The 26,596-nt window shown below is 51.0% G+C and overlaps 1 protein-coding gene across 1 annotated transcript in view; it reads right to left on the bottom strand.

Annotated features, from left to right (window-relative positions):
• Positions 1–9,577: 9,577 nt before the first annotated feature.
• Positions 9,578–26,596, bottom strand: part of LOC140900835 (A.superbus venom factor 1-like) — a 51,521-nt gene continuing 34,502 nt past the window's right edge. Inside the window, exons 28-40 of the mRNA XM_073318712.1 lie at positions 25,893–26,043; positions 23,585–23,748; positions 21,767–21,925; positions 20,659–20,809; positions 19,591–19,642; positions 19,281–19,368; positions 17,140–17,229; positions 16,574–16,679; positions 14,992–15,081; positions 12,950–13,036; positions 12,302–12,385; positions 11,131–11,266; positions 9,578–9,892 (exon numbers count right to left, since the gene is read on the bottom strand). Coding sequence (XP_073174813.1) covers positions 9,751–9,892; positions 11,131–11,266; positions 12,302–12,385; positions 12,950–13,036; positions 14,992–15,081; positions 16,574–16,679; positions 17,140–17,229; positions 19,281–19,368; positions 19,591–19,642; positions 20,659–20,809; positions 21,767–21,925; positions 23,585–23,748; positions 25,893–26,043 — 1,500 coding nt within the window. The 3' untranslated portion in view covers positions 9,578–9,750. The remainder of the gene's footprint in view (positions 9,893–11,130; positions 11,267–12,301; positions 12,386–12,949; positions 13,037–14,991; positions 15,082–16,573; positions 16,680–17,139; positions 17,230–19,280; positions 19,369–19,590; positions 19,643–20,658; positions 20,810–21,766; positions 21,926–23,584; positions 23,749–25,892; positions 26,044–26,596) is intronic.

Genomic DNA, 26,596 nt, shown 5'->3' with positions numbered 1-26,596 from the left:
ATGCCATGGCTCATGAAGCCGTACACAGGCAGCCTGGACAGTAGTCAGGAGTTGTTCAGCTACAGGCTGAGCAAGTGCAGAATGGTGGTAGAATGTGCATTTGGACGTTTAAAGGCGCGCTGGCGCAGTTTACTGACTCGCTTAGACCTCAGCGAAACCAATATTCCCACTGATATTACTGCTTGCTGTGAGCTCCACAATATCTGTGAGAGTAAGGGGGAGACGTTTATGGCGGGGTGGGAGGTTGAGGCAAATCGCCTGGCTGCTGGTTATGCGCAGCCAGACACCAGGGCAGTTAGAAGAGCACAGGAGGGCACGGTACACATCAGAGAAGCTTTGAAAACCAGTTTCATGACTGGCCAGGCTACGGTGTGAAAGTTCTCTTTTTTCCTTCCTGATGAAACCCCCCACCCCTTGGTTCACTCTGCTTCCCTGTAAGCTAACCACCCTCCCCTCCTCCCTTCGATCACCGCTTGCAGAGGCAATAAAGTCATTGTTGCTTCACATTCATGCATTCTTTATTCATTCATCACACAAATAGGGGGACGACTACCAAGGTAGCCCAGGAGAGGTGATGGAGGAGGGAAGGAAAATGCCACACAGCACCTTAAAAGTTTTCAACTTTAAAATGGATTGAATGCCAGCCTTCTGTTTTTTGGGCAATCCTCTGTGGCAGAGTGGCTGGTTGGCCGGTGGTCCCCCCACCGCATTCTTGGGCATCTGGGTGTGGAGGCTATGGAACTTGGGGAGGAGGGCGGTTGGTTACACAGGGGCTGTAGCGGCAGTCTGTGCTCCAGCTGCATTTGCTGCAGCTCAACCATACACTGGAGCATTCTGGTTTGATCCTCCAGCAGCCTCAGAATTGAATCCTGCCTACTCTCATCACGTAGCTGCCACATTTGAGCTTCAGCCCTGTCTTCAGCCCACCACTTACTCTCTTCAGCCCGCCACCTCTCCTCCCGGTCATTTTGTGCTTTCCTGCACTCTGACATTATTTGCCTCCACGCATTCATCTGTGCTCTGTCAGTGTGGGAGGACAGCATGAGCTCAGAGAACATTTCATCACAAGTGCGTTTTTTTTCTTTCTAATCTTCACTAGCCTCTGGGAAGGAGAAGATCCTGTGATCATTGAAACACATGCAGCTGGTGGAGAAAAAAAAAGGGACAGCGGTATTTAAAAAGACACATTTTATAAAAACACATTTTTTATACTCTTTCAGGGTAAACCTTGCTGTTAACATTACATACATAGCACATGTGCTTTCGTTACAAGGTCGCATTTTGCCTCCCCCCACCGCGTGGCTACCCCCTCAACCCTCCCCCGTCCCCGTGGCTAACAGCGGGGAACATTTCTGTTCAGCCACAGGCAAACAGCCCAGCAGGAATGGGCACCTCTGAGTGTCCCCTGAAGAAAAGCACCCTATTTCAACCAGGTGACCATGAATGATATCTCACTCTCCTGAGGATAACACAGAGAGATAAAGAATGGATGTTGTCTGAACGCCAGCAAACATACACTGCAATGCTTTGTTGTACAATGATTCCTGAGTAAGTGCTACTGGCCTGGAGTGGTAAAGTGTCCTACCATGGAGGACGCAATAAGGCTGCCCTCCCCAGAAACCTTTTGCAAAGGCTTTGGGAGTACATCCAGGAGAGCCATGAATGCCAGGGCAAATTAATCCTTTCACATGCTTCCTTTTAAACTATGTATAGTATTTTAAAAGGTACACTTACCGGAGGTCCCTTCTCCACCTGCTGGGTCCAGGAGGCAGCCTTGGGTGGGTTCGGGGGGTACTGGCTCCAGGTCCAGGGTGAGAAACAGTTCCTGGCTGTCGGGAAAACTGGTTTCTCTGCTTGCTTGCTGTGAGCTATCTACAACTTCATCATCATCATCATTTTCCTCGTCCCCAAAACCTGCTTCTGTGTTGCCTCCATCTCCATTGAAGGAGTCAAACAACACCGTTGGGGTAGTGGTGGCTGAACCCCCTAAAATGGCATGCAGCTCATCATAGAAGAGGCATGTTTGGGGCTCTGACCCGGAGTGGCCATTCACCTCTCTGGTTTTCTGGTAGGCTTGCCTCAGCTCCTTCAGTTTCACGCGGCACTGCTTTGGGTCCCTGTTATGGCCTCTGTCCTTCATGCCCTGGGAGATTTTGACAAAGGTTTTGGCATTTCAAAAACTGGAACGGAGTTCTGATAGCACGGATTCCTCTCCCCATACAGCGATCAGATCCCATACCTCCCGTGCAGTCCATGCTGGAGCTCTTTTGAGATTCTGGGACTCCATCATGGTCACCTCTGCTGATGAGCTCTGCATGGTCACCTGCAGCTTGCCATGCTGGCCAAACAGTAAATGAGATTGAAAAGTTCGCAGTTCTTTTCCTCTCTACCTGGCCAGTGCATCTGAGTTGAGAGTACTGTCCAGAGCGGTCACAATGGAGCACTCTGGGATAGCTCCCGGAGGCCAATACCGTCGAATTGTGTCCAGAGTACCCCAAATTCGACCCGGCAAGGCTGATTTAAGCGCTAATCCACTTGTCGGGGGTGGAGTAAGGAAATCGATTTTAAGAGCCCTTTAAGTCGAAAAAAAGGGCTTCATCGTGTGGACGGTTGCAGGTTTACATCAATTTAATGCTGCTAAATTCGACCTAAAGTCCTAGTGTAGACCAGGGCAGAGTATTCAGCGGGGGAAAGCAACACACTTTCTCACAGAAGATTGTGAGCATCTATTTTAGCAGTTAAGCATTATATTTAGTATAAAATATTAGTAATGCACCTCAAGTGAAAATAAAAGTCTATACAACAATTGCAAAAGTATAGTTTGGGTTATAAAAGATGTGGTCCGCATTACAAACTAAATCTGTGTATTAAGTTTGGATTACTGAAAACAAGAGAAATGTAAACAACCAAGCAAAAAAATGTATTTTTTTAACTAACTTAAAGCTGTTTAAGGTTGCATCCCACAGACCGAAGACACCAGAAGATATCACGTCCTGAAGACACCAGAAGATATCAGTATACAGTGAAGAAACCCTCAAGCATCAAGAAAAGAAAAATGAATTGCTTTATAAATAACAGAGTGGTCAATTACACCTCATTCTATGGTATATGGACAATAAGTAGTTAAAAACCATAAGCTGGACCAGGTCTAACTGTCATTTAAATTGTATACTATTAAGCAAAGTGAATTCATGTACCTGTGGGTTTAAATCTTTAGCATCAAAATATCGATGAATTTGACTACTCTGCATTATGGCTGTATTGGTGTACAACATTTACAGTGTTCATAACATTGCTGAACCGTTTCACCAACGCACAACTAAAAATTAACAAACGATTGGCAGCAAACAGCATGATGGCAAGGAAAAAACAAATTGGCAAAGAAATTATTATTAGGTTACACAATAACTACAAGTTGGGGGAACAAATTCCCTGTTGGTACCAGTCATCACTGCATCCTCACTGAGCACCTGTTATTCAAACCAATCTTGTTCAGTGTCTGGGTATCAATACTAAATCTTGATGCAGCAGGTATTTGATAAATTGGTTACTGTCCATTCAGTAGGTTAGCTGGAAGACAGCATCCATAAGAAACGACTGGATCTACGTCAGCTACCGGTATATCAGAGCAATGCGAACAGTGGAACAGAAGCTAGGCAACTTCCTGTTTCCTGTCCAGCAAAGCTTACCGGAGGGGGACAACCAGCAGTAAGGGTAACCTATAACATGGTTGGACAGTATTGTGTAGTAACTAATGACAAGAATTTCCATGTTAAGGCCTCATTTGTAAGTCTCTGCTCCAAATTTCTGTTTTACTTCTTTATATACATAGCACTCTGGGGGGACCCTGTAATAATGCCTATCAAAACACTCAGCCGACTACTAATGATGATACGGGTGGTAACTGTAATTGCCCTACTAGGGGTATGTTGCTATCTGCATCACCAAAGTAAAGGGCCAGACTACCACACCAGACTGGAAAAACATTGTTATGCTTGGCTATAAGGTGGTATCATATATACACACACATGCTAGACTCATATACACTACGCTGTAGCAGGGGGCTGCTGCAAAAGCACCTAATTAGCCCCTGCTCAGCCAGCTCCAATCAAGAGAAATAGATTGGGGCTCGTGTAACAGGCATGATGCCTGGCCTGGGGATTGGCTCCGCCTGTGGGCCTGACAAGCCAGCAGTTATAAGGGCTGGGAGCCTGTAGGAAGGGGGCTGCCAGGAGAACAGGCAGTCTCCTGGCTGTGGGCTGACTGCTTGGGAAGGAGGGCGCTAACCCTGTAAGCCTCGTACATAGCTCAACCTTGGTGGTGGGAGAACTGTGTGTGCAAATAAAGTCACGGGTGCTGCATAACAGGAAACCTCTCTGAGCTTTGTTGGGGCAGTCAGCGGGCCCCAGGAAGAGGGGCGGGCAGAGGACCCTGTTACATACACATATAATTCCCATATCCATATTATTCGCATATATTCATGATTTCGGAATGCCCCCAAGGCTCAATCATAAAACCACATTCAATCAAAGTCCCGGGCCTAACATTTCCAAGCCCACCATAAGGGACTAAAAACAATGGGAAAATAAAATTTGTCCATCATTCGTAAGAGGGAACGTGCAGTCTAAGGGACAGATGGGGCATGAATGTATGGGTGGTAAAGTAAGGTGACAAAACCCAGTGTTTAGCCCACTGGGTCATCTTCCATCCATGCATTATGCTTTCCCGGGACGATGGGTAAACTTCCTCCCCATAAAAAGACAAAAAGTGGAGGAAAGGTTGCCAATTTTCTAATGGCAGAAAACCAAACACCCTTGCCCCATCTCTTCTCTGAGGCCCTGCCCCACTCACTCCTTTCCCCCCCTCCGTTGCTTGCTCTCCCCCACTCTCGCGCACTCGCTCATTTTCACCAGGCTGGGGCAGGTGGTTAGGGTGCGGGAGGGGGTGAGGGCTCTGGATGGGGGTGTGAGCTCTGGGGTGGGGCTGGGGCCAAGGGGTTTGGAGTGTGTGTGTACAGGGGAGGGAGGGGGGCACCAGGCTGGGGCAGGTGATTGGGGTGTGGGAGGGGGTATGGGTTCTGGGCTGGGGGTGCGGGCTCCAGGGTGGGGCCAGAAATGAGGCGTTCAGGCTGTGGGAGGGGGCTCTGGGCTGGGGCAGGGGGTTGAGGTGCAGTGGGGGGGTGAGTGCTCTGGCTGGGGGTGTGGACTCAGAGAAGGGGCGTGGTGGGGCCAGGGATGAAGGGTTTGGGGTGCAGGAGGGGGTGTGGGGTGAGGGCTCTGGTAGGGAGTTTGGGTGCTCAAGGGGGTTCCAAGCTAGGGCAGGGGGTTGGGGCACGGGAGGAGGTTTGTGGTGTGTGCTCTGTGTGCCGCTGACACAAGCAGCCCCGGCACTTCCCAGGGATGGAGGAAGTCCAGGCGGCTCCAGGGAAGAGGCAGTATGGCCCTCTGGCTCCTAGGCAGAGGGGTGGCCAAACGGCTCCACGTTCTACCCCCACCTGCAGGCACGACTCCCGCAGCTCCTATTGGCCACAGTTCCTGGCCAATGGGAGCTGCAGAGTCGGCACTCGAGGTGGTGCCCGCGGGCGGGGCAGCGCATGAAGTCTCCCTGGCTGCCCCTCCACCAGGAGCAGGAGGGACATGCCGGCCACTTCCTGGGAGCTGTGTGGAGCAGGGCACGGAGCCTGCCTGCCCCTCTGGAGCTGCAGCCAACCGGACTTTTAGCGGCCTTGTCCAGGATCCGTTTTCCACCAGGCACTCCAGTCGAAAACTGGACGCCTGGCAACCCTAAAGAGTGCCTGAGACATGAGGCCTTGTGTGTGAGGCCTGAACTAAAGTAGATAGTCCTGAAGTGGATTAGAAGGTGGATAGAAAGCTGGCTAGATCATCAGGCTCAACAGGTAGTGATCAATGGCTCCATGTCTAGTTGGAGGCCGGTATCAAGCGGAGTGCCCCAAGGGTCAGTCCTGGGGCCGGTTTTGTTCAATATCTTCAATAATGATCTGGGGGATGGCGTGGACTGCACCCTCAGCAAGTTTGCAGATGACACTAAACTGGGAGGAGTGGTAGGTACGCTGGAGGGCAGAGATTGGATACAGAGGGACCTAGACAAATGAGAGGATTGGGCAAAAAGAAATCTGATGAGGTTCAACAAAGACAAGTGCAGAGTCCTGCACTTAGGATGGAAGAATCCGATGCACTATTACAGATTAGGAACCGAATGGCTAGGCAGCAGTTGTGCAGAAAAGGACCTAGGGGTTACACTGAACGAGAAGCTGGATATGAGTCAACAGGGTGCCCTTGTTGCCAAGTAGGCTAACGGCATTTTGGGCTGTACAAGGAGGAGCATTGCCAGCAGATCGAGGGACGTGATCGTTCCCCTCTATTCGACATTGGTGAGGCCTCATCTGTAGTACTGTGTCCAGTTTGGGGCCCTACATGACAAGAAGGATGTGGAAAAATTGGAAAGCATCCAGTGGAGGGCAACAAAAATGTTTAGGGGACTGGACCACATGATTTATGAGGAGCGGCGGGAACTGGGATTGTTTAGTCTGTGGAAGAGAAGAATCATAGAATATCAGAGATGGAAGGGACCTCAGGAGGTCATCTAGTCCAACTCCCTGCTCCAAGCAGGACCAACCCGCAACTAAATCATCCCAGCCAGGGCTTTGTCAAGCCTGACCTTAAAAACTTCTAAGGAAGGAGATTCCACCACCTCCCTAGGTAACGCATTCCAGTGCTTCACCACCCTCCTAGTGAAAAAGTTTTTCCTAATATCCAACCTAAACCTCCCCCACTGCAACTTGAGACCATTGCTCCTCGTTCTGTCATCAGCTACCACTGAGAACAGTCTAGAGCCATCCTCTTTGGAACCCCCTTTCAGGTAGTTGAAAGCAGCTATCAAATCCCCCCTCATTCTTCTCTTGAGTGGGGGATTTGATCCTGGAAGTTCCTGAGATCTTCCTCAGGAGTGGGCGCAGGGGGCATAACATTCTCCTCTGGCGAGAAGGAGTTACAGGTATCACCTTCTGCCTCCTGATCTAAGATTTGTTCCACCTCCTCCAAATTCTGTTTGGCCGGGGCATCTGGTGGCGCTGTGGATTTTGGTGGAGAGCATCTGTTTACCTCCGTGGTGCCAGTAATGGCATTAGAGCAGAACTGTGTACTGCCCATGGGTCCCAGAATGCCCACTGAGGTGGGAAGGGCATAGGTGGGGGCGTGACCAGGCTACCCGTGAAATTCAGACCCTGGAGGAGGCGTAGGGTGCTTCTGATGTGCAGACCGAACACTGCCTTGCATCAGTGAAGAGTGGTGGGAGGAAAGCCTCCCCTTCCTCATCTTCATCCTCCTCACGAGAGGAAGGAGGAGCAGCTGTACCTGGTGGAGCGAGTGGAAGTGCTGAAGCAGTGTCCGTACCGAGGAGAGGTGAGCAAGGAACTGTAAGTCGGGCAACATTTCCTCTTGGACGTGGTCTTGGCAGGGGCAGTGTTAGCTCTCCTCTCCCCACGTCCTTCAGGCGACAGGTCCCTTCCCTTCGGGGTGGGGACAGTCTGTCAGAAGCTGCCTGTGGCCCTAGGGCAGCACGAGACGTTAGCCAGCCCGGGTGTGAAGCCAGGGATGTCTCCAGGAGAATGCGCTTCAGTTGAAGGGCCCTGGCTTTCCTAGTGGGGGTCTTAGCAGACTGCGGCACGTGGATTGCACCACTGGCCACATTGCGAGTGTCCCTCGGAAAGCGGAAGGGTGTCGCGGCGTTTAAAGCCCCCAAAATTCTGAGGGAAAACAAACAAAGCAGCAAACACTGGACTGTGTCTGTATTTGCATCTTAAAGGTAGGCACACCTGGGCTGCCTGTCTGCACCCCCCACCTGCTACTTGCCACGGTGCGGGGCAGCCACTTACAGGTAGGAAGGAGGTGGTGACTGCTGTTTTCCCCTCTCCCTGTCCCCGGCTGGGGGAGAGGGGTGGCGGTGGCGGGGGGGGGGGAGGGGGGGGCAAGCTTGCCAGTTCTGAGCCTGGGAAAGAAACTTCCTGAGCCGCTACTGAGACCTGGCCTGGAGTGTTTGCTGCTAGAGCTGGAGCCGGAGCCCCTGCCGGCACCCTGCGCTCTGGAGAAACAGCTCCGTTTTAAAGGGCCACAGCCTGCACCATGCGCCCACTGACACTGCAGTGCCCCAGGGTGCCCCACTCACCGCCCTTGCAGCCAGGGGGCTAGAACCAGCTGCCTGTCCCCGCCCCCACTTGCCAGGCCGCCACTGCAGAGCCGTGAGCCCCCGCTCCGAGCAGTCGGCCCTGAGGAGCAGCCCGTGACGGCTTGTTCAGAGTTACAAACGTTTCAGAGTTACGAAATGTCCAGAAGTGTCCATAATTCTCAGGTTCTGCAGTATTGCAAAGCTACTCCTGGCCGTGCTTGTTACATAATTAGTTTCCTCAAAAAGCTGTTACCTGCCTCTCGAGGGGTTTCATCCACAAGGATTCAATTTGACTCCAGCTACTAGATATGGGAACCTGTGGTCAAGAGCCATGGTGATGTCACACTCCCTGTCACCTGGTGCTTTGTGCGAACTGGGCAGCTGCTTAGACAGAATTCTGTAACGTATCCAACCAGGCTGGTATCACCCTGCTCCTCAGGAATTACGTGATCATGAGGTAGGGGAGCTGCCTCTTGGTTACCTATGGACTGAGCTTTCCAAACTTCAAAGTCTCAGCCCCGCCTTAGAGCCTCTGTTCAAGCAGCGTGGTTTGAAACGTGTTTAGACTGGAAGCTCTTTGGGGCCAGGGGTGTGGTTTTGTTCTTTATTCATACAGCTCCCAGCACAGGGTCTATGGTCTGTGACTGGGGCTTTTAGGTGCTACCACAATAAAAAATAATAAAAGGGATCCCCGTGGAAAAATTCGCCAAGTGAATGGGGGCGGGAGGAGAGGGAATCGAATGGTTTCGAGCTTCCGAGATCTGCCACTTTGTGCAACTTCTTGTTGCCACCTCACAAGCTTTGCATTAGTGCTTCCAAAGTTACAACAGTAAATGGACTAGGGCCCAGATGCTCATAGGCATTTAGGAGACTAATTCGCATTGATTTTAATAGCAGTTAGGTGCCTAAATACCTTTGGCGATCTGGGACTAAGAGATTAATCCTGCTCCCCTTGAAGTCAAAAGTGGCACTCTCACTGAGAGCAGACTACTGTATTTTGGGGGAGGGTCTGAGCCCTGCCTGCCCCTGCACGAGTCCTGTCTCCCCCCCCCCGTGCAGGACTGACATCGCTACTCCCCCCTCCCTGCACAGTCCTCCACACCCCACTTCTTTGACAAAGTCAGGACCACTGGAACAGGGCTGAAAAAAGGGACTGTCCCAGCCAAAACAGGATGTGTGGTCACCCTAGGCACACAGAGGTACAGAAGGCTCACTCCCAAATATCCATCCATGAGAATCTAACCACCCATTCATGCTTGCCATCCTAATCTAATTTAAGGTTTTTTCTCGTGCACCCATGATCCTAGTAGCTCGTTACTTAAAAAGCTATTTTGCAGACTATGTAAAGATTGTTAAAAAGTCACACAGCAGACCAGGATAAGAAATCAGCCGTTTATATATATAGAAACAACAAGAAGAGAAGAGAGCGAAACCCCCAAGAGGACAGGGCTAGTGGCGAGAGTCAGCAGCATTGGGACTCTGAGTGGAGATGTCTCCACCTGAGTGTAACACTCCGTCTCCGCTCACACTGTCCCATTGGGGCCGCTGGGAAAGCTGGGTCCAAGTTTAGGTTGGGCAGCCAAACATGGTCATGGCTTCAGAGAACTCAAGGAATTCCTGGCAGACGTTCTGGAAATCCGGCTCCTGGCATTCATCCTCGTTGGGCCACTTCTCGATCCAGGTGTCCTTGCCAATGATGTAGGATAGCCTGGGACAGACAGGCAGAAGGGTGAGCAGTGAAGCACAGAATGTGTCCAATTTGTTGGCTCAGTTCCTCAAGGGCAGCCAGGTTTGCCTAAGGGCATAGGTAGCGCGTATGGCGGGCCAGGGGAGGCTGAGTCCCTCCAAACAGCCAGGCGTGGCCCCACTCATGCTCTGCCCTGAGCCCCCTCCTGCTTCCCGTTGCTTCCCCCTGGCCACAGCCCATGCAGGCTGCTCCTCTTCCCCAAGGGGGCTGAGGCAAGTGCGGGCTGGCCTGTGGCTCGGGACTTGAGGCGGATGGGCGCCCCCAGTGCAGGGGCCCCGCAGCACTGGGGCTCCCTGGCGCTCCAGGTCTGGTGGTGCTTGAGGCACGGGGGGCCGCAGCGTATGGCGCTCTGAGGCTGGGGGCTCAGGGGCCGCAGCACATGGTGCTCCTGGGCAGGGGGTCCTGGGGCCATGGTGCCCAACACTTCAGGGCTATGGGCGCTCAGGCTGGCTGGCTAGAGCAGCCCAGGTCTGGGGCAGGGGGGCTGGCAGCCGCGGTGGTGGGCTTGGGGCTCCAGCGGGAGGGATGGGTGGACAATGGGCGGGGCCGGGGGCCAGCCTCCCCAAACAGCCAGCTTACACTCAGACTACAGAGAGACTACAGATCCCAGCATGCAGTGCTCCATATATATATAGCATGAGGATGGAACTTTTAGCCTCTGTGAGCTGCATCTTTGTTGGTGAAGCTCATGGTTAGGTGCAGTTTCTACCCTAATTAAATATATTTCCACCAAGTTTAAACGTAAGTGATTTGGGAACAACTGTGGCTGGATGCAGGGACCTTGAAATTGCACTGTGAATGTGATTTGTGCTGGTGAAATAGTTGGGTAGCTCCTGCGAGGAATGGTGGTCCAGGGTTAGACGATGAGGCGAACTTGGATTAAATTCCCAGCAACTCCAGAAACTTCCTTTGGGTACTTTGGAGAGGTCACCTAAGGCCAGTCAGTGAGAGTTAGGTGCCTCAATACCTTTGAGGACCTGGACCTTAGGCTATCCGTGCCTCAGTTTACCCATCCATTAAATGAGGGTAATAACGCTGCCCTGCCTCCCATAGTGAGAATAAATACATTCAATATTGTGAGGCTCTCAGAAAGTACAGTAATGGTGACCTGATAGGTACTTAAAATTGATAGGGTAATTAATTAAGGGCGTGTCAGCTTGAAAGTGACTAACGCAGGGTAACCACAGGAGGCTACTTACTCAGCTTTCCTGGGCCACAAGTCGGTGCTGAGTCCCCAGATCAAGTAGTCTTTGTTACGCTCCAGCCTCAGAGACTCCCTGCATTTTATGTGGCTGATGAATGGGCGGGTTTTTCCTTGTGGATTTTCATCAGTCCCTGGGGGGACGGGGAAGAGTGAAAAAAGATCTCACACATAAGAGCAGAGCGACGAGGAGATAGTACAGGGTGGAGAGGGATGAAGACGAAAGGAACAGAGAAGAGGTGACTTCCAGGCGTTCTCTTGAGATTTCAGTACAAATTCAGCCCCAGTGCGACTGCTGTGATAACCAATCACTGAATCTCCAGCAGTCATTAGAGACAGGAAGGACCATCTTGTGGTTGCGGCACCGGGCTGGCCTGAAGAGTTCAGGCCTCAGCTCCTGTTTCTGCCACAGACTCCTTGTGTGACCTTGAACAAGTCACTCGATCTCCCTGTGACTCAATTCCCCACCTGTGAAATGGGGCTAATAAATCCGCCCAGTGTCGATTTAGACTGTAACCTCGTCAAGGCAGGGGTTGTATCTGGGTATGTCCAGTGCTTAGCACAAGGGGCCCCTAATCTCAGGTAATACAAATAATTAGAACAGTCATATCAGCTCCCAGTGAGTGAAGCCGCTTTGAGCTCAGTTAGATCCCTGCTTACTTTGTCTTTATATCGATTTATAAAAGTCAGCATTGAGGAAGAGAGACTCCACCTCCCCTATAACAGCTTGGGCCAAAGGGCCACCAAGTCTGGGGTCTTGACTCCCACAATGGCCAATGCCAATTGCTTCAGAAGAAGGTTGAAAAAGCCCATAATGAGACTGGCCAATTGCACCAGGCTGAACACAGTGAGAGGTTCCCCCCTGTTATTTTGTCTGCCTTTTCATGGCAAGGCTGCCTCGATGGGTTGAGCAAATTCTTTCTTGTCCCTATGTGGCTATAGGTTAATGCCCTGGAGCATTAAGCAGATTAGCCTTGCTTTAGCACTTCCTCTGGAGAAGAGAAATAGCTCTTATGAATTGGTTAGTCTCTAAGGTGCCACTAGTACTCCTTTTCTTTTTGCGAATACAGACTCACACGGCTGCTACTCTGAAACAGCTCTTATGCAGGCCTTTATCCCAAAGGCCATTCAAAGAAATTGCACCCTGATTTTAGAAGGGGAGCTCCTACCTGCTTTAATGATTTCCAAAATTTCCATGATGTAGTAGTCAGAACCGCCCACTTCTTCAGTTCTAACAAGCTTGGTTTTATACACTTTAAAAAAAGGAAGACATACAAAACACCAGTTGAAGGTCTGCAGTACTTTTCTGTCAAGAATTCAGTGTGTAACTGACTCCCCAAACTGGCTGTGAGAAAGATGGTCCCATGGTGTGGGCGATAGCTGGAGACCGGGGTTCATTTCTTTGCTCCACCACAGACTTGCTGCGTGACCTTGGACAAGTCACTTAGTCGTTCCGTGCCTCAGTTTCCCCTTTTGTACAATGGGGATAATAGCACTGCCCTGCCTCACAGGAGATTGTGAGGATGAACACATTAAAGATTGTGAAGTGCTCAGATACTAGGGAAGTGGGGGGGCAGATAAATACTTAGGGTTAGATTGAATCTTAAACAGTCATCTGATCTTGTTCATTTCTGGGAGTTTAAGGCCTCAAAATCTTATCAGGTTTCTGCCTCAGAAACCTTAACAGGTTTCTGTCTTCTGACCTTACTCCTGATTCAACCTCAAGGGCAAACTTTACAATCCAAATCGAATTCCGAACCCTGTCTCTGCGCTCTCCTCAGGGAAAAAGACTCAGCAGATCCAAATCACAGATTTACCATAATCCACTCCAGGTTCGCAGGCTTCCTCCATTCGTTTGTTCAATGTGATGGGACCCTCTATCTTCTGCTGCATGAAGCAGTTTTCTATGGGGAAGGAGGATGGGGTAGAGAATCACCAAGGGAGACCATAGTTTCAGCTCTGCTATTAGTGACCCACAGGTGCCCACCTATTTGAATCCTGGGTGAGCCATGCTAGTCCAGACAGTGACAGGCCCACCTCCTCCGACAAGGGAGTGGCCATGAAGCCAACCACCCATCACGTTATGGGGCATAGGCGCCAACGCCGTGGGTGCTCCGGGGCTCAAGCACCCATGGAACAAAAATAGCAGGTGCTCAGCACCCATCAGCCACAGCCATTTGGCGGGGCTGCAGATCAGCTGTTTGGCGGCTGGCAGGAGGCATTCGGCAGAGAACAGCGGGCAGGGGATCTTGGGGGAAGGGGCAGAGCGGGGACAGGAAGTGGCAGAGCTAGGGTGGGGTCTTAGGGGAAGGGGCGGAGTGGGGGTGGAGCACCCACCAGGAAAAATAAAAGTCAGCACCTGTGTTATGGGGCACAGTAAAAGAAGAAACAAGGGTTTCTTGGGGGTGAGGTAGGTTGCAGGGTCTAAATGAGGCGATCCTGAGCCGACAGACTCAGACAGTTCTGCAAAGGAATCAGTAGATGTTGCCCAGAGGAACTCTTTCTGGATATATGAAATAACCAAGGACCATAAATAGGCCTGGCAATCTCAGCTATCTTCCCTCTCTGCACTGGTGGATATCTACCTGGGTCAGTGCCAGGAGGAGCCTTGTCTCGGGACTTAGTGGAGCTGCAGATGGGGAATCAAAGGTGATGGGAAGGAGAGATCTGGAAACTGAATACCTCTCTGTATGCCTGGCAGACTGCAGGGCTACAGCAAGTTCCCCACTGAACAAGGGCCCCACGAATGGGTCTCCACCCTCTTCTAGAGGATCCCTTCCTAAGAGTCAGCAGGGAGTGGAGCCTTCATGGCTCATCCAATACTTGGCCTCTGTGCTGAAACTAACAGCAGGGGGCTGAGGGGTGCCAGCTGTGGGCATCCTGGAATGAGAGGACCCACATATTTTAAAGAAGTGTCTGACTTCATGTCACTACCCCCCAGGCCGGATTCCAACCATTGAAACAGCTGGTATGTTTCCACGGAAGTTTCATAACCAGGGAGGAGCATCCTCATCGGAATGGCTGGAAACCCAGCAACTCCTGCATCCCAGACTGCCCTGCTTCAATGTGTGCAGCCCCACTCCACGGATCAGCTGGCTTAGCCCAGCCCCCAGGGCCCTGATGGGCAGAGAGGAGGAACTGACTTCTCCAATACCCTCTCCCTCCCGGTCATCCAGCCGACAAGAGAAATTCTGCTTCTACGTCCTGCTGCCAGCTCTCCATGTGATTGGCAGGTGGGGTTGCCATTGGAAAAGGGAGTGAGGGACCGCAGGTGAGGGTAGGTGGTCAGGGAGGGTGGAAACCCTTTGCGAATGCAGGAGAGGAGGGATAGGAGACGGAGTGAAGAAAGATATTGAGACTCTGCGTGGTGAGGGGCAGGTTTCAGGCTGGGAAGGTGGGTCCCGGGGATTCCTACCTGCTCCAAGGCCCATTCCAGCCCCTCTGGGTTCCACTCCCTGGCCCAATCCCAGGCCCTGCAGTCCCTTCTGGTTCCTCTCTTGCCTGCCTTCCCCAGGCGTGCATGACTTTATGTGGGGGTGCATCCCCCACATATTTCCACTGAGGGCGCCCTCATCCCAACCCTGGTCCCACCATTTCTGTATGTGGTGGTGTTGTAGCAGGGACACAGCTGGCCAAGAGTCAGAGCTCCAGGCTGGGGGACAAACCCAGCAACCTTCCTGCCTGTGGCTGCCGTGAGCCTGTATCACATGTGAGAATCATCCAGAGCCCATAGGGAAGGAGAAGCCCTGATGAGCGACTGAGGGGCTGATGCTGGGGGGCCCTGGGACTGCATGTTTGCTGGTAAAGCTGACAGGGGAGCCCCCACCAGAGATGTAAGCAGAGACAGGACTCTCCTTACCTTCTGCACACCGGCAGACTTCCCCGTGACAGAGCTTATTGAAGAGCCCGCTCTGCTTAGACGGGTGGTAGAACTTAGTGCACCGGTCATCTAGAGAAAGATCAGAGACACGGATTACTACCCCTCCCGCAGAACAACAGCCATGATTTACAGCATCTGGGAGACAACCCTGAAACCCTTATTCAAGCAGACGTCCCACTGGGTGACCCTGGGGAAGGGAGCAACAATCTGTGGGAACAACTTTCTTAGCTATAGGAAACCATCAACTTGAAATGATGGGCTGGTGCTTGTTGGAGACACCCTCTTAATCACGCTAGCAGCAAATCTACCTCTGGAGGTAAAATGCGGGGAGAGGGCCAGTAGGATCATTATTGCCTGTAGTCAGAGGTTCCCCTTATTATTTTGCCTACCTTTGCATGGGTGTGTTAAGGTGATGAGTGCGACCACATATTTCCAGCTTGAGGTAATGTTAGAACAGGAGGAACTGGGAGGTGGGCAGGAAGTTAGACTAGATGATCAGGATGGTCCCGTCTGGCCTTAAAGTCTATGAGTCTGAAACCCCTGCGTTCTAATCCAGGAGTTCTCAACCAGGGCGACACATACCCTAGCAGTACCCCAGGGGGTATGTTCACTTATCTAGATATTTGCCTAGTTTTACAACAGGCTCTAGAGCCCTGCAGCAGGACTGGGATCCCACAGGTCCCGCTGCCCTAATAGCGGGAGCGGGATAAAAATTCAACAAACAATGCAGGAGCGGGTGGGAGTGGGAGTAGAGACTGTGGGGCGGGGTGGGAGCAGGATGGAAAAAATAGTCCCCATTCACCACAAACCACAGGAACTCCCCGGCCAGCAGCCGCCGCTCTCTGGCCGCTCAGCACGGAAGGGCAGCGCACAAGTGAGGGTAGCAATATCAGATCATGCCACCCTAACTTCTGCGCTGCTGCTGGCAGCGGCGTTGCCTTGAGAGCTGGGAACCTGGCCAGCAGCTGCCGCTCTCCAGCCGCCGAATGACAAGGCTCACAAGCGAAAACAGGCTCAGGTCTCACACTGAAATGTAAGTCCAATATCTCTATTCCAATTGATTTATTTTATAATTATATGGTAAAAAATGAGAAAGTCAGCAATTTGTCAGTACTAGTGTGGCTGGGACACTTTTGTATTTTTATGTCTGATTTTGTAAGCAAGTCATTTTTAAGGGAGGTGAAACTTGGGGCATGCACGACAAATCAGACTCCTGACAGTAATCTGGGAAAGTAGAGACGGGAGTGTGAGCTAGTGTAGAGCAGGAGATTGGGATTCAGGACGCCTGGGTTCTATTTCCAGTGGTGGGAGGGGACTGTGTATGCGGAAGCTGTACGTAGAGCTCTGAATTGGCAATCTGCTCCCAGCTGTGCTATTAGCTGTCTAGGGCTTACCTGCGGGCAAATCTCTTAACATCTCAGTGCATCCCCTCGGTTACACGGGGATAATGGTAACCAAGTATTTCAGCAAGAGACTGCAAGAAGTAATGACACCAATGTAACCCAGAGCAGAATTTGAAGCCATGGTGCCTTTAGTGGTGAGGAGAGCTGCGATCTGTTACCTATGGTGTAATAGTCGTAGACTGTGACGGATGCCGGCTGAATGAGACCAACTTCGAAAAACTGGTGAGCTTTAAACTGCAGGCATTCATCCTCTCTGTGCGAAACCTGGGGGGGGGGGAAATAACAGGATTGCTTAGGCCGAAGGGTGGCTGGATGGAAAAGAGAGAATGAAAAAGAATAAAAGAAAGGGAGATGTTGGGGAAAGAAGAGGGCAAAGAGAAAGTGAGGCAGGTGGAGGAAAGAAGAACTAGAGAAGTGAAAGGAGCAAGGAAAGAAGAAGTGAATGACACAGAGAAGCAAATTCAACCTTAATGTCAGATGGTGTATTTCCCACTGAAGTCAATGGACCTACATCCACATACACCAGCTGAGGATCTGGACCATTCAGTTGTTCCTAGTGGAAAGCCTGAATCTGGGCCAGTGAGTCAAATTCGGCCAGGGGTTGCAGTTTGTCAACTTGCTGACGTCTGCGGGGATGCCAGGTTGTATCTGGGAATGCAGTTTGGCTCAGCAGGGGCCCATGAAATGAACACAGGATCAGAGAAGCCCCTTGTCGAGTCTTTACCTTGTCCAGGTAGATCATGAGGTTTCCTCTATCGGATGGGGCTTTGTCGATTTCAAACTTGGAAATGTATCTGTCGACCCCTTGGGAAAGCTAAATGTGAAGAAGGAAAAGCAAAAGGCATTGTGGGTAAGGCACCGTCTCTGTGAAAGTCCTGCAGCTGGGTGAAAAAAATCCATCATCTCACTACGTGACTCAGTGGCGTCATGCTTGTGATCACGTCTCCCATGAGAGGATCTGCATGGAAGATACTAGCCTGCTACTTACTCAACAGCTAGGGTTGTCAGGTATCTGATTTTCAAGCAGAACACCTGGTCGAAAAGGGACCCTGGCAGCTCCGGTCAGCAGCACAATGGGGATAAGGCAGGCTTCCTGCCTGTCCTGGCTCCACACAGCTCCCGGAAGCGGCCGGCATGTTCGACTCTTAGGCGCCGGAGCGGCCACAAGGGCTCAGCGCACTAACCCCGCCCCGATCACCAGCTCCGCAGCTCCCATTGGCCAGGAACCGTGGCCAATGGGAGCTGCAGGGGCGGTGCCTGCGGGTGCGGGCAGTGCGCAGAGCCCCCTGGCCCCTCTGCCTAGGAGCTGGAGGGACATGTCACTGCTTCCAGGAGCCGTCTGAGGTAAGTGCTGCCTGGCTGGAGCCCACACCATGAACCTCCTCGTGCACCCCAACCCCTTGCCCCAGCCCTGAGCCCGCTCCCACATTCCAAACCCCTTGGGCCCAGCCCGGACCCACTCCTGCACCTCAAAACCCTCATCCCCGGCCCCACCCTAGAGCCCACATCCCCAGCCAGAGCTCTTGCCCCCTCCTGCACCACAACCACCTGCCCCAGCCCGGTGAAAGTGAGTGAGGGTGTGGGAGAGTGAGCGACAGAGGGAGGGGGGATGGAGTGAGCAGGGGGCGATACGTTGGAGAAGGGACGAGGCGGGGCAGGGCCTCAGGGACGGGGCGGGGCAAGGGTCTTCGGTTTTGTGTGATTAGAAAGTTGGCAACTCTATCCACAGCTAACGGAGCTGGTACTCTCGCTGAAAAAGTTGAGCTTTCCATGATAAAGGTCCCAGGTTCGGTGACCACAGTGTCCGTATGCACAGTGCCTACATTTGTAATGAAAGAGGTGCCGGGGCTCAAGCAATTTCTTTCTTTCTTTTTTACTTTCATACTGACGCAGCAAGCCCAGAGGTGCCGGGGCTACGAACTGCCAGGCCAGAGATGACCCAGACCTGCAGATGGGGGGGGGGGGTGGAGGGGGGTGGAGCAGTGCCACTGGGGGCAGCAGTGTAAGTAGATGTTACTGAGCATGCTCAGTACAAGCCAAGCAGCAACTCTGGGCACACTATGGTTCTGGTTTGGCATTCTGGCTGATTTTATGCAGCTGCAGGAGGAGAACACCAATGCTGGAAACATCCCTGGGTTTGTTTGCCTAATAATCCACCCTCATTTTATACCAGGGCAGCAATTCACTGCAGTGACTCCTTCGGGGCCTGGCTTTTTTGTGCAGCCTCTTTTTCTATATCCACGGTTCTCCCGGCCCAAATAACTCCTCACCGTGTAGGTCAGAGGGTCTAAAGGGAAGCCATTTTTTTTAAATTCTGGCCCCACTGTACAAGAGACTGTATCAAATGCAGTCTGCTCTGGCATGCACAGTCAAATGACAGCAGCCCCTCAATCTGCTATCCCATAAAGCAGGATTGAACTGACCTAGATTTGTATTGCCAGATTTTCAAAGCAGCCGGCTCAACTTGCAAAACTTGCCCCGGTCCCTGATTGTGTGTGTGAATTTGGACGTTAGGCTCATAGCCTATTCATCCCCTGGCATCTCCTCTATGAATGCCAACAAAGGGCCCACCAATTGTGGTGCTGGTTACAGAGATGTGAACACCCATCCCCAAGGAAACTGAGCTGAGTCCCAAAAAGGCCCCCAAAAACTGCCCAAGGGAGATGACATTCCATCCTCAAGATGGAGAGAACTGGTTGCGGTTTCCTAAAGCTGTTACCAATCCTTAGAGCCATCTGGTCTCCCTCCAGGTTTAACCCTGGAGCCTGACTATTCACCTGGTGCCTTGGATTTTTTATCTGAAAGCCCCAGCCAAACCACTGCATTGTTTATTACGTCCCCTCTTCTCAGATTACACTGACGTACTCTCTTAAGATCCTCCACGTCTGGTGAGAAGCCAGTGAGCATGGAGACATCGATGATGGACATTGTGGCATCAACCACTCCGAGGAACCTAACGAGGGGAAGAGAAAATACCCTTTTGATCAGAATTCATCACTTGAACATTGGTTTTGCGATCACTCCACCAGTTCCTGTTGCTTTATCATAACTTTTTTGGCAATTCCATAGAAAAATTCGTAGCCCAGGATTCTCCAGCTACCCCCTGCATCTGTCCATCTACCCACTGCATCTATCCATCTATTTATCATCTATCGTTAAAGGGCATTGTTCTCACCTGATGCAGATTTTAATATAGATTGAACGCATTGCTCCTTCCGGCTTCTTAACTAGAAACATTGCAGAAGAGAAAAGAAATTAATATCTCAGTGTAAATTTCATGCCAGAATAACCCTCTTTTGTTTTTTAGGTGCACTAACATGGCTTAGTAATCAAACAGGTCCTACAGTAGGTGTGAAAAATCCCTCAATAAACCTCCCCTCCCTTCCAGCAATCCATAAATAACTCTTCCCATCCCGGGAACGCAAACTAAAAAGCCTCTCCCAGCTGGGTGGCACAAACAAAATATGGTCTAGAGTTAGCAGAAAGAGGAGACCGAAACAGAGAGAACCCGTGGGTGTGAACTTGGACAGGTGGGAAAGTTCAGAACAATGTACTGCTGGCTCCTGTTTCTGTAACAAGAGGTGCCAAAATCCTGGATCCCCCTACCATATGCTGGCCTGATGTGTGGTCATGGCTCCCTCTACTGGCCAGCCCTAGCAACTCTAACAATCAGCTACTCCCAGCTCAAGGAAATTGCTCCTTTAGACCAAGCCGCAGAGGCTTGTGTTTTGGGTGCTGAAGATCCTGCCTTCTGTCCCATGCTGATTTCACCCCCATGCCGTCTGGAAATGTGTTCACTGGAAGTCTGGGACTCTAACCAGACTCCCTGCCATGGGCTCATCTCTACTTCAAAGGGAGACAATACCCAGAGTAGCTGGCCTGTGTTCCCATCCACATCCGATGCTCCAACTCTGCTGCTAACAAGTGCCATGATGAGAGAAGGCAGCATCTCCTCCCTTATCTGGAATGACCCTGCATTAGTTGCAACCTAGAACATGTGGTAGCTGTAATAATTTAGTGTCTGCCCTATGGGTATAATTTTGTAGGACTTGGGAACTGGGAGAGTTTGAAGGAGCTTCACAAAACTACTTTCCAAAGTTAAGAATATGATTGCAGAGATGGTGGTTGGTTGGTGTAAATCCGCTGCTGTCCATGGAGTTAAACTGGTGTAACTGAGCCAAATTTGTCCAGATCTGAGGATTGACAGCAAACTTCAGAAGAGAAAAGATGGGCGGTTACTTACCACCCCGGGCTTCTTCGACCGATACCCTCAGGTCAAACTTCTTACATTGAGATTCATCCTCCCGTACTTTTGCGTTATAAATCGTCATTACGGTTAAGGTCCCTTGTCCAGTTCCTTCTGCCTTCACAGTGAAGTCTTCATTCCATTTGGTCTGTAAAGTTGATCCAAGGTTAATTTTCTTTTGTAGTTCATTATTATTATCATGATTTAAAGACAAGGCAAATGAAGCTAATGAAGAAAATGAAGCTGGTGAGATTGACAGCCACTCGCCCAGAGGGGCTGGGGGGACTCTGCAGAGGCATTAGCATGAAGGAGAAAAAAGGTTACTTACCAGGCAGTAACTCTTTGATCTCCAGACGTATTGCTTCTCCAGAGCCAAGCCTAAAGCAACCCATCCCCTCCTACTTCTGGATTCAGCTCAAAACCACACAGTCCAGGTCACTAACCCTGGAACAATTTACCTCGGGATGTGTGAGGCAAACCCCAGCCAGCCCAGGGCTGCTCACTCAGCTGCGGTGACTTACCCCTCCAACAGAGCCTGCAGTGACGATCCCTGGTCAGGCCCTGGGCCAGATAACCCCCAGGCACAAGTATTTTACTGTCCCCATCAGAGCTGCGAGTTACTCTGCATAACACCACTAGACATCCAGGGACCTTCCTCTGACCCACGGCCTGTCCCCAGACCCTGATTTCAGCATTGCCCTTGGCCCAGTCCCAACCCTACAGCCAGCTCCAACCACCAGGCCTGACTGCCTAGACCCTAGAGCCTGACGGGATATGGTGGATTCTCCATCACTTGAAGTCTTTCAGTCAAGGCTGGATATCTATCTAAGAGACATCTCGCAGCTCAGCTAGAAGTTATGGGCTTGATGCAGATATTAGTAAGTGAGGTTCTCCGGCCTCTGACCTGCCGAAGGTCAGACGAGATGATCATAATGGTCCCTTCTGGTCTTAAAAATCTGAGTCAAAAGTGTGGATGCATTTGGAGCTGGTGCCAGGAATCTGAATCCCCCTCCCACTCTCAAAAGGGTTTGGATAGGAGATTCTAGTCAAATCCCCTTTCGCTATGATCAATGGTCTCTACTAATCACACAGAGAAGCACGATACCTCTGCTGTTCTGGCCACCAGAGCATTCTGATGTAAGATTCTGTACTTTATCGGACTAGCACGGCGTGGCAGGAGAATAGAAACGTCCAAATTCAGGTCTTTGTGCTGCGGAACGTCTATCTGGTACTGCGCAAGAGCCTGGAACACCATGATGGTAGCCTAGAACACCAGGAGGAAGACAAGAGGGTTACACCTTATTGTCCTATTGTGCTGGACATCTGACAGCTTCTAAAGAGACTTTTTAATGAAGAGGAACCAAAAATACAATGAAAGAAAACACCAGGGTTCCACTGGGTGTCACGCAGGCAAAGGGTTATATAATAATATTACCTGGCTCCTCTGTAGTATGCTTCATCAGTAGATCTCCAAGCACTTTACAAAACAGTACAATATCTTTAACCCCATTTTAGAGATGGGGAAACGGAGGCACAGGGCAGGGAAGTAGCTTTCCCAGGGTCACCCAGGAAGCACGTGGCCAAGCCAGGAATAGAACCCATGGTCAATAAGTAAATCGTGCATGGTCAATTAGTTTCCCATCTCCCCTAGCTATTAACAGGGGCCAATTGTCACCTGGACAGAGCACAACAAGACAGTGGCTCCTTCTATGTGTATGTACCCCACGCACCTCCTGGTGGCACCGAGACCACTTAGCGACAGAGATTAATGAGTGTGCTGTACAGCCTTAGCTAAGGCCCATGTGGCTTTTAGCTCATGTAGGAGAGGCTCATGCATTTAGCTCCAGAGATCCCAAGTTCGATCCTGCCCACCGACGACCGGGGTCTATCGGTATTACACGTGGGGGCTTGTCAGGGACTCAAACGTGGAACCTCTTGCTAAATGCATGAGCCTCTACTGCATGAGCTAAAAGCCATGTGGCCTTAACTAAGGCTGTAGAAGACACATTAATCTCTCTCTCTAAGTGATCTCGGTGCCACTGGAGGGGACAGAACACCACACCCAGGAGGTGTGTGGGTTACATATATAGAGACATGTATGGCACACACAGCACAGCGTTAGGGATAGAACACGCTGCTCGTGACTCCAAAAATACAGACCACTCCCAGCAGAGCTTGTAGCATCCTTTTAGGTAGAGAAAAGACAAGACTCAGTAGCAAGGAATGTAAAGGGGCTTCTCTACTGAGGCTGCTGGACACAGACAGACCCTATAGTTCCTAGTGGCCCCCGTATTCCAGGGAAGGGAGCGATATCTGAGGACAATCCATCTTTATTTAGCTACCACTAGCAGTAGGGTTTTTATCCTCTCCAGTGGCTTGTGTAAGCACAGTTTAAAAAAAAGAATCCAAAACCCCATAACCTTACAGTTCTACTTAGAGATGGATTAAACCCAAATCGATTCAGATTAGTCATGATCCACCCTGGCTTTGGACTCAGACCGTTGGTCCTACACGCCTGGTACCCTGTCTCCAGACCAACGGCCAAAAACCAAACAAATGCTGGAATGAGTCCAGACGCCCATGCGCTTCTGCCCATGAGAAGAGAAGGCCCATTGACTCCCCGGGGACAACTCGCTGTTTTAAAGTGAAGCATGCTTGCACCCATCACCTTGGCAGGATGGAGCCTCAAGTGAGAAGATTCAGTCATGCTCCTATGCTGGTCTCTGCCTTAGGTTAACAATGGCAACGACCTGATAGGTCACGTTGCCCATCTCCCAGGCAATGCAGGATTGTTCTCTACTGGTCATTCTCCAGGGCTTTCTACAATGACTCAAGTGATCAGAATCCCATCTTTTCCGAGGGGAGACCTTCCCACAAAACACAGTCTTGGAAGGATACCCTGGGCTATAAGGATCATACTCACTTGGGTAGATCCATATCCCCCTCCGTAGTAGTTCTGCTCTCTCAGCCATTTGACTATGGGACCGGTCAACTCATACTTCTTCATTTTCAGCAAGGCCAGCAAGGCGTACGAGGTGCCCTCAATGTTGAAGGTGCGGGCGTTCCGCTCTTCCCAGCGATTTCCCTCTAGGCAGCAGCAAAGAAGGCACGCTAAAGGACTCTTCCCCAGGACATCCACTCATTCTGAGCAGATCTGACTGGGCCATACCATCGCCTGACTCCTTCCCCAACTTTCTGCACGGATGATTGGTAAGTCAAACCGATTGTTGCCCCTTTCGAGCTGAGCAGCTACCCAATATTTGGGGTCTTAGAGGATTGTTTCAATTACAGTGAGGAATTGATCACAGGCCTCAGATACCTTCTCTGCTTTAAACCTGATTGCTTACGAAAATGCAGAGAGAGAAATAAGAGAGCATAAGAGAAACCAACAGCAGGCAACCTCCTTGCTGAGAAATCCCCAAGTCCGCCTCTGAAGTGAGTTCTAGGCCCAACAAGCAATGTCTCTCTGCTTCCTTTCATAATACTTCTCCAGGCTTTCAGCCTGTTTCTGCCTCTAACGCACAGGGTACAAAACGAACATACTAGCTCCTGCGTTTGTGATCAGGGAAACCCCTCAGCCCACATGGCTTAGCTCTTGACCTTGCTGTGCTACATTGTTTTTAGCGGTGTCTACTACAGAAAGAGTCTTGATTGCTCCTTCCGCTGAGTCTGAAAGAGTGCCTGGCACATCCATTAACTTGAACAAGGGCCTGGTCTACACTTAAAACTTCGGTCGTCATAGCTGAGTCACTCAGGGCATGTGAAAAATCTACACACACACACCCTTCCGGAGCGCTATAGCTATGCCAAACTAGCCCCTAGTGTAGACACAGCTAAGTCAATGGAAAAATACTTCCATTGAGCTCACAATCGTTGATCATGGTGGTGGAGTTCCTACAGAGGTGGAAAACCCCTTCCATCGGTGCAGTCTGCGTCCACAATATGGGGTGATACCAGCATAGCGGCAGCACCATAACTGTGCCACTATAGTCCCTGTACTGTAAACATGGCCAAGTGTAGCGGGGTGAGCACCCGCTCCAGCCCTGAAGGGGTTGGAAAAGTCCTGCAGAGGGCTGGGGCTGGGGAAGGAAGTAAAACCCTGGCTGACTGGGGGAAGTGGCGGCAGCTGGGGCCCATGCCCCAATCAGGGCCCAGCTGGCTCTATGAAGGCTTTGAGCCAGAAGATCCAGGAGAGATTCTCTCTAGCTTGGAGGGAACCTGGCTGCAAGGGCTGAGAAAGTACCTAGAGTGGGAGCAGGGCTGGGGAAGGCCAAGGGAGCCGGGGAGCTTGGGACTAGGAAAGCCCCAGGCTGCAGGCCTGGGAAGGCCTATTAGGCAAGGGGGTTGCAGGGGCAGCCACGGGTAGGCAGAGGCAGCAGGTCCAAACCCCGTCGCCTGTGATGACTGGCTTATACTGCAGTCTGCCCCAGGGAGCGGGGGCTAGTTGGTGACTGGCAGTAGCCTAAGACTTAGGCAAGGTGGGGATAGTGGGTGGGGGTTCCCCTGGCAGGGGGAGACCCAAAACTGTGGGGGTACTGCCAGGGAGGCACCCAAGACAAGGGCACCGGGGTCCGGGAGGGACACGAGGGCCAGGGGCGGCGAGACACCAGCCTGAAGAGGGCGCTCCAGAGGCTGGATGCTAATTCCCCAAGAGGACCAGAAGGAGGCGCTGCCGGGTGAGTCTGCGCCCTGTGACACCAAGGTCTGTGAATGTTTTGGGATCAAAGACCCACCTGGCACCTTTCAACATAACATTGATATATATAGACAACAGCTTTGTCCTGCCCTGTTTTAACTTTCCCAAACAATGGGGCAAACTCAATTTTCCTTGCGGGTAATATTATTCTATATCCTCTGAAATTCCCCTTTGCTCAGTTACATCCTCTTGACCCACCCTTTTCTCTCTCTTTTTCTTTGGGGTTTACATCCTTTAGATATATATACAGGGCTCTCAGATTCCTCCTGAGGTCAAGTAATACCATATGTTTCTGCCACATCCAGATCTCAGACACATAAGTATAAATCTGGAGTAAGTCCACTCAACCCAGGAGAGTTACTCTGGATTTACACCCAGCCCGATCAATCTCAAATCTGGTCAAAAGGAACAAATCTATGCCTGTTATTCATTCCTCATAAATTAGTCCCTCTCCAACCTCCTTTGCTTCTCTTCCCTGAACCCCATCCTGACTTGGCCACATCTTTCCAGTAGTTGATAAGATGCCCTGATTTACCTTTCGAAACTTTCATGAGTGCCTTCTCGGTGTTCAGTTTCCCCACCATCGCTAAGGCATAGGACGCAAGAGCCACAGTGTAAGGTCTGGTTAGAGACTGGTACCCTTTGGCTAAGTAGTCAGCGGCTTTGATGATGCTGCCTTCCAAACTCTAGGAGGTGACAAAGAAAACGAAAGAAAATCAAACTCGTGAGTTAGGCTGAGGTTTCGGGTGATGTTAATGTAACATTAACAGAACCTGGTCGTCGGCAGGTAGGATCGAACCTGAGACCTGCGGAGCTAAATGCATGAGCCTCTACTGCATGAACTAAAAGCCTGAAAGGCCCTAGAGCAGACTCATTAATCTCTCTCTAAGTGGCCTCAGCACACCCAGGAGGTGTCTGGGTTACATTAAGACATTACGAATTCGTGTGGCTTCCAGCTTTATTAAATTTCAGAGTGAATTTTGTGCTGGTGAAAGACAGAAGAGGCAGGAAGGCATGGAAGTGAGATATGTGAGGGCAGCGAAAGGGGACATTTCTGGACCACATGCAGAGTGTCATCAGGACTGAGACCAAAGTCTGTGGCAGGGCCGGCCCTAGCCCAAATGGCGCCCCAGAGCGTCTTTGGCATCCCCCCCTCTATTTGTTAAATTTTTGTATACCTTATTTTTTATTGTATTTGTCGCCCATTTCACGACTTTGATGCATGATTCGCATGCATGA

The sequence above is a fragment of the Lepidochelys kempii genome, chromosome 20, assembly GCF_965140265.1.
Source record: "Lepidochelys kempii isolate rLepKem1 chromosome 20, rLepKem1.hap2, whole genome shotgun sequence".
NCBI classification, from domain to species: domain Eukaryota; kingdom Metazoa; phylum Chordata; order Testudines; family Cheloniidae; genus Lepidochelys; species Lepidochelys kempii.
Note: the sequence above shows the minus strand (reverse complement) of the source record. Positions and strands in the feature narration are given on the sequence as shown.